Here is a 15,457-nt window from a genome sequence, read left to right as displayed (position 1 = left end):
GTAAATCCCTTTTGATTGACAGATCAGTGCAATGCTTGTTTTCATTTAACTGTTGTGGCCTGTTTGTTGTATAACTCGTGGATGTATACGGTAACCTTTGATTACTTGTGTTATATCTACTGTATTTAGAGTCCTTGTAAAGTGGGTTTGATCTCAATGCCATCCGCTGTATAAGATGTTATTTATTTCGGTAAGAGTAATTCCACATTATTCATTCATTGACACCAACAGCACTATATTGTACCGTGCAATGTTTAAGTTTAAGCACATGGTTAGCTATATACGTTTTTTTACTGAATTCATTTTTTATATTATTGTGGTTTTTGCACTTTTTAATAAGAAATTGATAAAAAAACCTCCTTGTACCTTATCATTTTTTTTTAAACACCTAAAATATTCAGTTGGTGTTCCTAATAGTTCAAATGTTGTGAACGTCGTACAACAAAGAACAGGTGACCTCCATCTGTGTGGTCATCACACAAAAAGGGGTTCAATGATTGATAAAATACCACTGACACATTTTCTTCAGGTCAAAACATTTTAATAAAAAAAAGAAAAGTAACAACTCGTCTGTAAGAACACCTGTCCTCCACTTCGCCTCACTTCTGTCACATTTCACTTTCACACCGACACATTCACTCACTCAAGACGAATAATGTACAGCTACTGCACCTTTGGAACAAAAACATGCCGACCGATTTGACATTATTAATAAACACATCCTAGATTCAAACAATCCACTGTGGCATGGCCACATAATGATTTGTTTTAACTTAAAAAAGGACCATACCGGCGATTCTGCCGGCTTTCGCACATCAATAACAAATAAATGCTAACCATTTCCAAAGAATTACTGGATTTCTTTCTTATTACGTTTGGTAAGAAATGTTAACCTTGCAAGAAGGTTTTGTTGCCTCCCTTTTACATCTGTTAAGTACCAAAAGAAAAACTACTACAATGATTGAAACCAACGGCTGCCTGAAAATGAGATAAGGCTTGAAAATGGTTAGCAGTCATGAAAAGCATAAACGATTTTGAACTTAATCTGCTATAACAGACAAAACCAAAGTACAGTCCCTAAACAAAGAGCGGCCCTCATTACAATGAAGGTCATTCAGTAAGTTAACCTTGAACAGCACACAGGGATGTGAGCAAAACAAACCGAGCAGAAATGATTATTATTAGAAGCAATAGTTCATCTCTATTTACAAATTAATCAGAGGCGGAGAAAGAGTGATTCCTCGTCTACAGAGAAGCAATCACATCCCTGAGTACAGTGTTTGTTATTCCTATCGTTTCAATTCACTGCTGTGTGATCAGTTATCTCCATAAAAGTCCTTTCTGGCGGGCGCTAGTTTGATCACAATAGTGCAGCTCAGTTTCACTCCAGAGTTTTGACCCAAAGTCACAAAGAAGAGGCTCACGTTGAACATTAAAGGAAGGGGTCATAACGCTGCCGTGACATGAAGTGAAAGACAGCCAGCGTCAGGGACAAAGACTCGTTTCATCCATTTCCTTCAGAGTGGCACAAGGAGCAGCAAGCCAGTGTTAGCGGATATTTCTAGATGCATCATTATCTCCTCGTTAACAAGGAACGTCACAGAATTTGGGCGGCAGTATTAGCCTAGCCCCTGTTAGCAAGAAGCCACTTCCTCTGCTTTCTCCATCTTCTCCTCGTCTTCCTCCTCCACATCTTTGTCCTTGCTCTTTTTGTGTTTCTTTTTCTTGTGTTTGTGCTTGTGCTCCTTTTGCTCTCCTTCTTTCTCCTGGACGCTGTGCTTCTTGTGTTTCTTGTGTTTCTTATGTTTCTTGTGTTTCTTCTTCTTCTTGTCCCCGGTGGTGGATGTTGCCGTGCCGCTGTGGTTGCTAGGGGTGGGGGTGGAGGGTTGGCTGTTGGAGAGGCTGGCGCTGCCGCTCCTCCCTCTCTCCGCCTCTGACCCCTCTCCTTCGCTGTAGTCGGGCACAAAGGCGGCCTCGTCTGTCTCCCGACCGAGGTCCGAGCACAGGCGCTGTCTCCTGGGCTCTGGTCCTCCCACCCCTCTGCCTTCTGCAGCCCTCTCCTCCTTCCCTGTCACTCCTCGCCCCTCATCTCTCTTTGCAGCTCTGCCTTCCTCTCTTCCTCCTCTCCCCTCCTCCCTCCCAAGTTTGATTTTGGTTGGTTTGTCAGAATTTGTCTGTGTCGTCCTCCCACCTTTACCCTCTTCCCTGGGTGCCCTCGCCTTCTTCTCTTCCCTTGTGACTCCTCTCCTCTCCTCCCTGGTTGCATCCTGACCCTCCCCCCTGACGGGTTTAGGTGCTTCGCTCTGCCCCTCCCTGCCTCGGCTCTTCTGTGGTGCTGGTGAGGGCTCCTTGGGTGCAGTAAGTCCGTTTTCCTGGCCTTCTTCGTCCTCTTCTCTCTCCCACTTGGAGCGAGGGGGGGGCTGGATGACCGGCTCCTCCCTAGCGGGGCTCGCTGCCGGGCTGAGGCTCGGGCTGCGGGCGCCCACAGGGCTGGAGGGAGGCTGCTCTGCAGGTTTGGAGGAGGCACTCTTCTGATCTTTGTCTGACTCTCGCTTTGTTTCTTGAGTTGACCTAGTGTTGAGGGAAAAACAGCCAATGTTTAAAAAGGGTCATTCACAAATGTAGCATTTCATTGGTACAGCAATGTCGGATTTACGATCAACGGTTTACAAACTAAACCAAATGAACCAGAGAGATCACCTTTTGTATTCCATGCATTCTTCTTTCTTGTGAAAACATGTCGCCTACTTTACAGATAAATCAACACCGCCGCTGACGGTTTGGTCAGAGCTTTGGCTGTTTGAGCTAATAGCAGCTAATGTAGAGTCCGGCCGCTAGTCTCCCGTGCGGCTACATGCGTCTGGGAAGAAGTCTTGACCCCCAAAACAGACGCAGACTCAAGTGTCATCACTATCTGGCTCACTCTTTACACACATCAACAACGCTGTGTAATCAAAACACTTTTTCCTGAGGCTGCAAGGAATATATATTGTTTTATAATCAAATAATTGGCTGCCATCTTCAAACTATTTGAAAAGCAGCAAATGGCCATAACTGAGAAAATGGAACCAGTCAATCTTTGGAATGTTATTGATCGTCAAAGATGCAAGTTTATTTTCCTAGCTCCATTGGTTTTTATTTGAAGATGGAAACTTCTTAAAATAAATGGCTCAACATGTTGAGAAATGTAATTTTACATTATAGACTTGGAGAGGATTGATACCAAGTATCCATTAAGTAAAACATGATAGTACCCATCCCTGATAACAAAATAAACTATCGACAATTTCAAATAACCTTTCTAAGAATGTCCAAGGAAATTTGATATATAGGTTGAACCAATGACAATGAACAATAAAACACTAAGGAATTATACAACAACAAATTATGAAACCTATAAAAACATGAAATTGTTCCTGATTAACAGACAAAAATCAGACTCACTTTGTGGAGCTGGTCAGGACCTTCCTGCTGATCTTCGGTTTGCTTTTAACAACTGGCCCCTCACTGTCTTTAACCGCTGCGAGAGAAAATGGGAGGAAGCACAGGTTCAATAAATGCATAAATAGATGTAAAAAGTGATCCTCTCTTAAAGAACAAAGATTACCTTCTCTGTGAGGAGCAGCAGCAGCTGGCTTCTCTCCTGCAGGGACACTCCTCTCCGCTCTGTCCTTTGACACACTCCTGGGAAATGAGATCAAGTGACACACATTAACAGCTGTGTTTAAAGAGCCACTGTATCATGTTTTCTTTCGTTAATGGATATGAATAGTGGTCTGATGAGTAGCAGAGTAACACATGTACAAACCTGTGAGATTTAGCCGATCGTTCTGACCCTTCGCCTCTCTCCTTGGAGGATGTGCTCGGCTTCTCCTGAGGCTCTGTGGAGCTCCTGGAGGTGGACGACTTCTCTGCGATGGTCATTTTATCCAGAGAGACAGACCGCCCTCCTGAACCGGAGTTCTTTCGCTCCGTCCTCACCGACCTCTCAGCTTCAGGGTCTCTCTCCACCGTGACTGCGATCTTCTGTGATCCCCTGTCTCTCTCTCGGTCTCTGTCGGACGGTGTGCCTCTCTCTCGGTCTCTTTCGGATGGCGTGCCTCTCTCTCTGTCCCTCTCAGACGCAGTGCCTCTCTCTCGGTCTCTGTCAGACCCTCTGTCTCGCTCTCTGTCCTGTCCCGAGGTTCTGCTCTGCTCCCTGTCCGATCCCTGAGGTCTGTCTCCAGCACTTCCTGGTCTCTCTCTGGAGACCCCCCTCTCAGCAGATGCAGACCGCTCCTTCCTTCCGGCTGCTTCTGCTGCACTGCTGGCTCGGTCTCCTTCGGACACGTTAGCCGCAGCTGATCGGTCCGAGGAGGAGGGCGTCTTCTCGGGACCCGACGGGGCTCTGTCTGAGGGTGGGGTCTCAGTGCTGCCTTTTCTCCCCAGATCTCTGTTCAACTTGATCCTCCTCTGGGTCAGGGGCTTCACCTGGATGTGGATGAAAACACATACAAAAATGTTACAAGAGAATTATAAGTCGATTAATGAGAGCAGTTTACATTTTGGGTTACGGAGTAGAAGGGAAACTGGAAATTGTGATTTTTCTTATTTAAATGTTTTAGTTTTGTTCCATTTTAAACATTATTATGTAACTGATGAAAAAAAAAAATACACTTAAATGTAGAATTAGAGTTGTAACAAACTTAACAAGCGAAGAGAAAAGATTGTATAATAATACAACTATTTTAAATACCCTCTGTAAAACAAATCTTTGTACCCTGGTGTTTCTGACAAACCCACCTGAAGGTCCATGAGCGGTCGGATGGACCCTCGCTCTGCTTCTCCCCGGCCCATCTCGCGGCTCCCTGGTATGGGAAGAAGACCCGGTCTGTCTGAGTGGGGGAGTCTGTGGAGGGGGGGCTGGTGAGACATGTGGGAATGGGACATGACATCAACTCCACCTCCACCCCCGAGCCCATCAATTCTCCTCAGCTTTCCAGGAGGGGGTCCGAGAATAGAGCGGCCCTCGTCACCCATTCTCCTCCGACTGTCAGGGGAGGGAGGGCGGTGGAGGAGGAGAGGGAGTCCGTGTTGGTGAGGGAGGGGGAGGAGACCACCGCCCTGGGGGAGATCCCTTCTCCCGTGGATGTCGTGGCCCTGGCGAAGCCCGTCATGAAGAGAGGGATGGTGTAGAGAGGACAGTGGAGGGGTCTTTAGCAGGGGGGGCCTCACTGCTGAGCTTTTACTCTTTTCCTTTTTAGGGGTAGTTGGGTTTGGGGCATCTTCTTGTTTGGGTTTAACGGTCTTTAGCGGCTTAGTGGCAGAGGAAGAGGAAGAGGAGGAAGAGTCTTTCTTTTTGCTAACAACTGCCTCCACAGTCTTTTTCTTCACCTTCTCCGTCTTAACCTTCACGCCCTCTGTCTTGACCTTAGCTTTGACCTTCAGTGCCTTGTCTTTCTTCGTCTTATCGGACGGAGTCTTCGATGTTGACTTGGTTGAGGGTTTGCTGGCTGCGCCTTTAGAGGATGCGGCTTTAGAGGATGCGGCTCCAGCTGAAGCCTTTGAGGAAGAAGGAGGAGATTTAAGGAGTGAAGGCACATCGTCCATTGGCTCGTCTCTGACAGGAGTAGCGTCCCCTCTGTCCACTGACTGATGGGATGACTCAGACTCGTCCCCAGTCCTCTTCTTCTTTACTTTCTTTGTCTTTAAGAGTTTGGAACTGGACTTGGCGGCCGAGGAGGAGGAAGACTGAGGATGATGAGGGGGGGCACCTCTCTCTTCACGCCCTCTTCTTCCTCTCCCTTGGGGGGAGTAGTCTCTATTTAATGGGGACATTCTGTCCTTCTCCCTGTCTCTGCTGCCACGACCTTTGTGATGCATTGAGGGATGTTGGTTGTCATAGCCTTTGTAGTACTTGTTGTACCAGTCTGCATATTCCTTCTCCCACTGTCGATACCTTTCTTTTTCCCAGCGGTCATTGCCACCAGGACTCGGACCCTTCATTTCATACGGCGGGAGCTCCCGGGGGGGCGGCTTTCGTCCTCCAGGGCTGCGGGGACGGAAACCAGCAGGGCCAGGGCCAGGGGAGCGAGAGCGTGACCTGTAGGGTACGGGACCGGGACCGGGACCGGGACCGGGTCCGGGTCCGGGTCCGGCTCCTTCTGCTCCCTCCCAGCCTCCTGGGCGGAAAGGGGGAGGGGACCGTGGGGAGCCAGAGCGCCGATATCCATAAGACCTTGAGCGAGAGCGGGACCTTGAACGTGAGCGTCCATAACTACGTCCATTACGTCTTGAATAAGGGGAGCGGGGATAGGAGCGGCCATGGGAGCGTGAGCGGGATCGACTCGGGGAATAAGAGTAGGACCTGGATCTTGATCTGGAGCGAGAGTAAGGAGAACGGCTGAACGGAGAGCGACTGTAGGACCGGGATCTAAAAAGAAAGTTAAGGAACCAGAAGAAAACAAGGGGAGAAAGAAAGGAGATCAGGAACACATAGTAACAAATGGCTTCAAGGAATATTCATCTGGGATGAGTTCTAGGAACTATAAACAATTTGTGATATGCTCGCTTGATGAAGTTACCTTGAATAAGATGGTTTTCTTCTCTTTGGTGCATTTCTGTACTTCATAAGCTCTTTGTGGAAGTCTTTAGTAAATTCATCTAGTTTGGATGTGACACTGTGGATACAAAGACAAAAACACTTGTTGAAAATCTGCAATTACTAATTCAAGATTCCAACCCTGAGTGATTGTAATATTCTTTCTGAATGCAAATTGTTTATGTGAAATGAACACAGAAAAAGGTAAATGTCAAGTAGGTCTTCACATAAAAGACATTTGCTTTGGGTATTGGTACATAACGTAAAAAGAATCTGAAGAAAATACAAAAATCTAAATGTGTGCTATAAACATAAATCAAAATGTAAGAGCTTTGTAGTTTTTAGAAGTGACGTAACGAGTTTGAGGACCCAAAATGAAAAAGAAACCACTTACTTTTCTTGTCTGTGGTGTCGCTGTCTGTAGAAATCTTCTTTAGAGAGGGGGGGCTGAGGCATGGGGGGCAGGGGCATAAGAGGGGGCTGGACACCAGGGGGAACCCAGGGGGGGTTCAGCCGTGGTGGTCCGGGGACATACACAGGCTGGGGTGGGTAACCCATGACAGGAGGGAGAAGGCCAGGGCCAGAGGAGTACGGAGGTGGGTAGGACTGTGGTGGGGGAGGGTACATGGAGGGTGCGGGGTACATTGGAGGAATAGGTGCAGGGGGTGGGCCTGTCTGGAGGTAAGGGGGGGGGTGCTCCGGTCTGCCTCTGTTAAACCTGGCACAAAGAGATGGACACAAATCATTGTGAGGCCGACATATTACAAAAGAAACTTGAAACAGATCAGATCTATGGGGTCTTACCTCTCCCAGGGCCTGCCTCCCCCCCTGTGAGATTGGTGGTGTGGCCGGGACTGGTGACCTGATAAAGCAGTGACAAGAATTTGTTATTTCCAGGTAAAAAAGTTGATTTCAAGGTTACTTAATCTCCTTGTATGGCCTAAATTGAAGTTCTTACCGGGAAGATGAGGAGGATGAGGAGGATGAGGAGGAGGATGAGGAAGATGAGGAGGATGAGGAGGAGGTGGCCTTAAAGGTGGCGGGTGGCCCATTACAGGTAAACGGTAGTTCTGCTGGGGAAAAGAGAAGAGAGAAATGCTGTTACCCCGATGGGAAGTTACCAATCCTCGCAATCATGGATGCAAATGCAAGTAATGCTTCATTTATTTTGCATTTGCGAGAGATTAGTCATCAGCTCTGAAATTCAATATTTGCTGGTAATCTTACAATAATACATATAAATACTTTTTTATACAAATTTGACAAAATGTTTTGTTAGACGCTTTTATCCAAAGCGACTTACATACTCAATACTGTGGACAATCCCCACAGGAGCAATTTGGGGTGTAGTGTCTTGCCCAGGGACACAACGACATGCTGACTGCAGTGGGGCTTGAACCTGTGACCCCCTGATCCCAACACCAAGGCTCTATCCACTGCGCCACACGCCTCCAATATGATGGTAGATAATGTGCACATGTTGAATCTCATGTTGCAGCGAATGCGTTTAAAGGCAGTGAGACGGGATTCATTCAGGTGTTCAAGGCAGACTCACCGGTGGTCCACTTTCCGAGGGTCCTGATGAGTCTGGTCTCACATAAGGTTCAGGATCCACCTCACTAAAACATAACAGACACATTATGATAAGTTACAATTATTATACACTTCAAAAAGTCAACCTTTTGAGTAGGTTGGCGTAGGTGAAATCATTTAATCCAAGAGGTAAACTTACCCGCGTGGGGGTGGTTCACTGTGGCTGGTGGAGTGCATAGGAGAGTGGTGGTCAACAACAGGTTCGGGGGCTGGAGAATCAACCTCCTTCAACAGTTCTTCAACAGAGTCAGCATGAGGAGGGGTAGGAGCAGAAGGAGATGCAGGGGCAGGAGCAGCAGCAGCAGGTGAAGGAGCAGCTGCGGGAGACGGGACCCTTACTGGGGGGGCAGTGGGGGCAGTGGGGGGGGTGATCGTAGGAGTAGGAGGAGGAGGAGGGGGCTGAGGGATGTGAGCCATCAGTGGGTCCTGCTGCCTGGACTGCCGGAGCAGCTGGAGGCGCGGTGGAGGCGGGGCTGAATTTTGGACCTGCTTGCGCAATTGTTTGGTGTATCCCGTCTCATTCTTAAAGTTATTGACAGCCTGCATGAAGAAAACAGATGATACATATTGTTAAAAGTATAGTTTTTCTAGTTTTGCTATTAGTTCAATTGAAATGCACACAGCAAAACGCTTGCATTTTCAGGGGGGGGGGGGGGTTACCTGTCTAAGAAACTTGTTGGCGATAAGATTATCCGGTGAAACGTCTGACTGTTTGCATGTGAAGCAGATGTGCTCCTCGGAGTCCAATAAGGTTGTTCTGATACCTGAAACCAAACAGTTCTTTATTAGAAATAACAATATAAATAACAAATACATATCTTGTTTACACATTCTTTTCACATTTATGATAGGGTGCCATTTTTGAGAAAATATGTTCACTAAACAATTAGAGAGCATAATTAGACTTTCAAGGAGATTTAAAAATTCCCAGACATTGAATGTAAAATAATTCCAAATACACTTGCATTAAAATGAGAGTTTAAAAAACGACACAATGACATGTCGCTGTGCTGCGGACTCTAGGGGCTACTGTTGATTAAATTAGTATTACTTCCACTTTCCCTTAAACGTCCACACAGTGCGGGCATATGATTATGTAGCGGGACCTTAAAACAGACAATCAAATATTTGCTTGGCATAGACCAGCTTTGACTTTAATTCTGTATTACTAATGCCCATTATGAGTAAGGACTCACAATCGTCACAGTAACTGTTTCCACAGCAGGGTATCACTACGGCATCCGTCATGAGGTCGTTGCAGATCGGACACAGCAGTTCGTCGGGGATTGGGTCTGTGTCGTCCTCAGATGATGACTGGTCGTGCGGAACAAACGGAGGCCGCTCCTTCTTTCCTTGTGCGTATGCCTCCCTGTATCAACAGAAATGTGTTTTTGAGTTTCGAGGTCAACATGTCACTAGCAAAAGAAAAAAATTACTGTTTTTATTGAAGCAACTACAAAATGGGAAATGACAAAGACACATGTGACTCCACTCAACGTGCTTTAAAAGTATATTATACAGTGTGTATTTGTGGGTTGACATACGCATCTATTGCAGGTATGGCGTATTCTCCGGTGCTGGTTAACATGGCTCCCTTAGTGCCTGGCTCTGCTTTCACCATGAAGCTCTGAGGAATGCCTTTACTGATCCTTACTGGCTTAGGACCCTCCACGCTCTTATCCTGGATCTAACAAAATGATCATCCAATCATCCAACTGTCACAAAGTAGAGATGAACCCTATATACTATGAATAATCAATAATTACCAGGAGCAAGGGGCATTGTCGAATATAGTGGCCAGCCTTTCCACAACGAAAGCAGGTATAGTGAGCAGGCGGAGGTCCAACTGCCTTCTTGGAGTAACTATAGAGAGAAGTTCAATACATTTATTAAAAACTAGATACAGCTTCAGAATTTTTAGTACACGGCTATGAGCTTCAAAGAAAAACACAGAAATTGTGACTTTAATCAATTACAAGAACACAATGCGTGTACTAACTGTATTGGGTCATATTCATGATTGGACTGAGACATCATGGCTTTAATCTTGTCGTCCTCTGATGCATTAGCGTCAACCAGGTTAGCCGTCTAAAAAAACAAAATGGGAAAGCAGGGAAAGCAAAAAAGATAAAAGGAGGTTGTCGACCTCACAAGATAAGAGGAAACATGTACTCACTACAAAACATTTTCTAGAATTACAGCCAGCATGTACAAGAACAGTACCTTGGCGAGTTGGGCAAGTGACATAGATGGAGAAGAATCAGTCTGCAGGAGAATCAGAGTACAGATATTAAAGGTTATAACATCATATATAATATATTAACACTGGAAGAGCCCAGATAGTTCCCCACCACATCTGTGTCCAGTCCCTTAGAGCGTCCATCTAAGTCTTTGTTGAGTACTCGTTGAGATAATGCAGGTATACGAGTGAGCATTAAAAAAAGAAGATATGGCTTTTCCCCTCTACTGAAAGCATTGAGTCATATTCAAAGACAATTAAAATAAAACTGATCTTGTGAAAGTCTCATTGAGGGTTTGGTTTATTTTTAAGCCACTTTTAATTAAAATATTAAAATTGTTTGGATATTAACCAAAATATAAGGATCTACAAAAAAAACGGACTTTTAACAATTAACAGTTTGTCCTTTATGCAAACTCACTTTTAGAAAATGGTTACCAGGCAATATAAAAGTATGACAGCGATCTCACTCTTGCAATTTACTATCCTGAAAAATTGAAATGATAGACCTGCTGAGTCTTTAAGTTATAACTATGGTTATTATGTCGAACCGCTTCTTCATCACTTCAAACGGTCTTCACTGTTTGAGCCAAATCAGCATATTCTAAATATAAAATACTGTCACATCCCTCCGTTTGAGACAGTAAAGCTTCTTCTGATGCAGAAGTAGAGGGCAATTTTCTCAAAGGAAAACTTGACATTTAATCTTAGCATGCCTTTTCCCTTAACCGGCACACAGCGATTTAACTTTTTGCACCGACTTGTCATAGTTGTAAGAGCTTTCATTAAAACCAGCTCAAGACTTCTTCTGTAACTTAATGAGCATGCAGGGACTGGTGCCAAGATGTTTAATGAGAGCGGCAGGCACTGTTAAGTGTCAAATATTTCGAGCTGACGAGACACAAATGTAGAAATGCTTCTTTTAAATGAAAGGGCTAGAAGAAGAAGAAATGTACAAGTCAAGTGTTCCTTCAGAAGTTACCCTTAAATAACCCATTAAACCACTACAGAGTGAAGGCTAAAATCCAACTGAAGGGATGTTTCAAATGCAGGTCAGGAGTCAATGAGCGATGAGAATTAAGTCTCACGCATGGTCAAAAATAAAACGTAATTCTTAGCAATAAACAAAATGGCTGCTCTGCCTCATACTTGCGAACAAGTAAATAAAAAGTAGACAGGATGGGTTGTCCATCATGATTTGCAGGGCTCAGAGGAAAGACTGGGTATTGCAGAATGCTGTGGAGGGAACACACAGGGATCTGGTGCACGCGGTTCTGACACGGAACCACTGAAGAACTTTATTGACAGGTTCTGCAGCTTACAGCTTACAGGACACACTACACCAGTATACTTCTCACTGCAGCAACCTTGGAAAGCCTCCAGAGATTGACAAGATATTTACTGATGATGTGTCAAAGTACTTTGTGATAATGGCACAACATTATACGCCAGTGGCTAAGGCACAGCATCTCACGTATCAAAACTAGCTTTTAACCCATACCTGGTTCTTTGTAAAAACAGACACTTAGTTATCTGAATTAATTCAAAGCATTGAACTCATCAGGATGAAATATGTGTGCCTCTAAGGGTTATGTGCAGTCCATATTCAATGCAGAATAGAACATCTTAATGGTGAAATTGTACAGGACAAAACAATTGACATTGGCAAATGTTACTGAACAACAGATTTAGGTATTAAAGTTTAGCAGGATGAGCGTTCAAAACAAAAACCACTGGCGAGTCTTTTCCACCCACACAACTTTAGTCTTGTAATTGTAATCAAAGTTAATTACAATCAATCAATCCCAGCCACACTGTACTTCATTGGGTTCTTAACCACATAAGGATTAAATATTTTCACAGAAAATAAAATGACAATTATCAATACAAAAATATGATATTTTCCCTTTACAAACCCCTTTAAAATACATTTGTCTAGCCTGAAGCAGGCTACAAAACCATTTCATTATGAAATACAGTCATTAACAGTTTAAATTATTTCTTCAGTCAGTTAAAAAATTGTCAACAGTTCAACAATCGTTAGGTTCAGAGCATAAGAAAAACAATGGTGGCTAGTCTGTTGTTTCTCATCTTAACCTCATCTCTTTCAGTAATTGTAAACTTTAATCTGCTTACTTCAAAACAGAAACCCAGGGTTTTTAGAGAAACAACAAACTATTTTTTTAGCTGTGTTGACTCCAAGAAACCCTCCCACAAAGACATCAAATAACACATAGAGGTTGAGATCTCAACACAAATGTAGCCAACACACAGTGAACAGAGGATACACACAACGTAATCATTGCTGACAGAATGTTCTCAAGAAAGGTGACTAAAGCAAGAAAAAGGGGGAGAGAGAGAGGTGAGAGGAGAGTGTTGAATTGGGGTTTGTTTTACATACGGGTCTAGAAGATCCCACCACAGCTGTGTCAGAACGATCTCTGCAGAAACAAAACGAATAAAGACATCAGTTGTTGACATGACTCAAAGGCAACTTGTGACTGACTACAGGATATACAGCTATAATTAGTTAATAGAACACCTTGTATCGCTGCTTTAAAATGAATCAGGAAATCGAACAAATCTGTTAATGACTTCAAATTATAAGCAATCATACTGCTCAATCGTGACTCAAGTAATAGTATGTACACTTACACAATGAACGTCCTGCCAGCAGGTTTTACTCCACCAAGCGGAGTACGGCGAACGATCACGGACGAGTGCTTCGGGATGTGGATTTCATCATCTGTGTATTCTGCAAAACATGACACAAATTATAAGAAAACATAGAACATTGTTCATAAGTTATGTTCATTAGTGTCTTAACATATACTGCTATGACAATGGCTTGAATCATCTCACAACTTAACTTTAAGCGATATAATATAGCATTACAATAAGATCATAGAAATGGATACAAACCTACGTTTTTTAGTATGAATTAGGAAGTTGATAGCCATAATATTATGGGTATTATAATTGATGTATACAATAAATTAATATATGTAATTAAGACAAATGGCACGGAGTTAAAACTATAGATTGACAAAAAATGTGTTTGCAACTTTTGTCACCATCAATAATTGGTCATTATTAATAGTCATTTAGAAAAGAAGAATCATAGACGTTCATCGATTCAATCATTGTTTTGGTTCTTTTCGTTTGGTGTGATGTAATCTAATACTTTTGTTATGATAGCTGGTGTATCACAATATAGTTTTTTTTAATTCGAAAATACTACGGTCCTAAAATGTAAATGATTCTTATACCGTTAATTCCAAAAATATTGGATAACATTTTCGTGCCAAGTGTTGTAATGCGTCAGCTGATCACATACCTTCTCGAGTCTGCGCATTGGTGATCTGCAGGTCGCAGTCTGTGGCCTTGAGGCGCTCTCGGCCCATAATCTGCTTTTTAAGCTCGTTGAGGGTGATATGCAGTCCATCGAAAGTGACTGTGTTGTAGTCCAGTTTGGAAGAAAACTTATAGTGAACACACGACATTTTAACAGATCTAAGCACTTAAGTCAATCAAGCACAAGAAAAAAAACACAGGCCTGGTATGATAAAATAAAACAGCGTCAACACTGAACACAGCTAAACTGGTGACTTTAATTGATAAACCTTCTTTATATTCGCTGAAACACTGCAGACAAATAAAGTAGTAAAATGGGGGGGAAGGGTTCAGCTCGCAAATTACGAAAGAGTCTTTGTTATTGCAAAAGAAAAATAATTGAGATGTGAGGCCAGAGTGCCATTGAGCGGCACCGTGTGCCTGTTCAGTTCTTTAGAGTCCGATCAAACATAACAAAGTGCCACCAAATCCAAGAGCGTCCATGCAGCACAACGTGAATCTATAACAGGGTGTGAATGAGCCCAGGTCCGCCGTGAATTGTCTTTGGTGGAAAGCCCGGGCCGCCGAGCTACAGGACGCTGGTGTAGCTAACAGCGGGCCTGGGGTTTCCAGAGCATCAGTCCTTAAGTGTTTTTGCCTTGTTGAAACAGTTCTTATTTGTCAAGTCAAGACAAATCCCACCGAGCTCCACAAAAAAAGTCCACAAAAGCTTCCGCAACGAGTCCACAAATGTTACGTTATCGACGTGAGACCTTGAAGAGAGTATTCTGAAATCGAAATCTACCGTTGAAAAGCGAAATTAGCTAGTTAGCTAATGCCAAGGCTAACATGCTACACCTCGAGATTAGCTAACGGTACCACAACATGTAACATGCCTAACAAAAGCTAACGTTGCTATGCTAACAATGTTGCCCAAATTAGCTATCGAATAATCTAACAAATCCACCAGTTAGGCAATCATGATGCAAGGGTTCCTCTTCAGTGCGCGGTTATGATCCATCACGAAAAGTTGAAAGTTGTGTATCCAGATGAATCTTCAGTTTAAATCCATAAAATCCATATCTGTGTTCCAAACGGCTTCTACCCTCGCTGTTTCATCAAAATGGCGCAGGTCGGAACCGGATGCATCCAGGGTTCTTCCAAAGAGTACACATGAAGGCAAGAGGTTGAACTTCCGTCAGAGACGAAGCTTCGGTTTATGTCAAAATGGAAGCACACTTTCGTCAGTGGATGACATCGCATATTTAGGTGTATGCATATTTGTCTATGATCGCACCAACCCATAGGTGCCATTTAAACTGGGGACGCTGGGGACATGTCCCCAACACTTTGCATTAGGATCATTTGTTTAAAATGTTCTGAAATTAGCGTGCACATAGAATTGTACACTTTGAGAAATATCCAAACTATTAATAGATGAATTTATTTTGTGTTAGATTTATTTTTGGCTTTAATCAAGCATGCGAGTCCACTACTGTTTTATTAATATGTATTCATTTCATGAATCAATCTATCCATAATGTGCGTTCATCCTAAAGTCACATGAAAAAAAAACGAGACGAACTATCTTGTTTCCTGTTGCTCTTCGACATTGCCTTCTATACAACATTTATCCGCGGTGATTGGTCAAAGGTTGGAGCAACGAACGTAATTGGCCAACAAATGTTGGAGCACGCACTCTCATTGGCCAA

General features: G+C 43.7%; 1 protein-coding gene across 2 annotated transcripts; it reads right to left on the bottom strand.

Annotated features, from left to right (window-relative positions):
- Positions 1 to 525: 525 nt before the first annotated feature.
- On the bottom strand, positions 526 to 14,893 carry LOC117482304 (E3 ubiquitin-protein ligase RBBP6-like). 2 transcript variants are annotated; one of them, XM_034130386.1, is made up of 20 exons: positions 13,750 to 14,893; positions 13,068 to 13,167; positions 12,814 to 12,853; positions 10,397 to 10,438; positions 10,173 to 10,261; positions 9,940 to 10,036; positions 9,718 to 9,860; positions 9,370 to 9,542; positions 8,834 to 8,937; positions 8,313 to 8,713; positions 8,136 to 8,199; positions 7,539 to 7,653; positions 7,385 to 7,442; positions 6,975 to 7,298; positions 6,564 to 6,659; positions 4,783 to 6,412; positions 3,809 to 4,470; positions 3,608 to 3,684; positions 3,445 to 3,520; positions 526 to 2,571 (listed from the first exon to the last, which is right to left on the bottom strand). In XM_034130386.1, the coding sequence occupies exons 1-20, from the start codon at positions 13,913 to 13,915 to the stop codon at positions 1,635 to 1,637; spliced, it is 5,394 nt and encodes a 1,797-aa protein (XP_033986277.1). In that variant the 5' UTR covers positions 13,916 to 14,893; the 3' UTR covers positions 526 to 1,634. The 2 variants fall into 2 exon arrangements, with proteins under 2 accessions (XP_033986277.1, XP_033986278.1); XM_034130387.1 differs by having other exon boundaries at positions 7,539 to 7,650.
- Positions 14,894 to 15,457: the final 564 nt, after the last annotated feature.

The sequence above is a fragment of the Trematomus bernacchii genome, unplaced genomic scaffold, assembly GCF_902827165.1.
Source record: "Trematomus bernacchii unplaced genomic scaffold, fTreBer1.1, whole genome shotgun sequence".
Taxonomy (NCBI): domain Eukaryota; kingdom Metazoa; phylum Chordata; class Actinopteri; order Perciformes; family Nototheniidae; genus Trematomus; species Trematomus bernacchii.
This window is presented reverse-complemented; position numbering and strand designations above follow the sequence as displayed.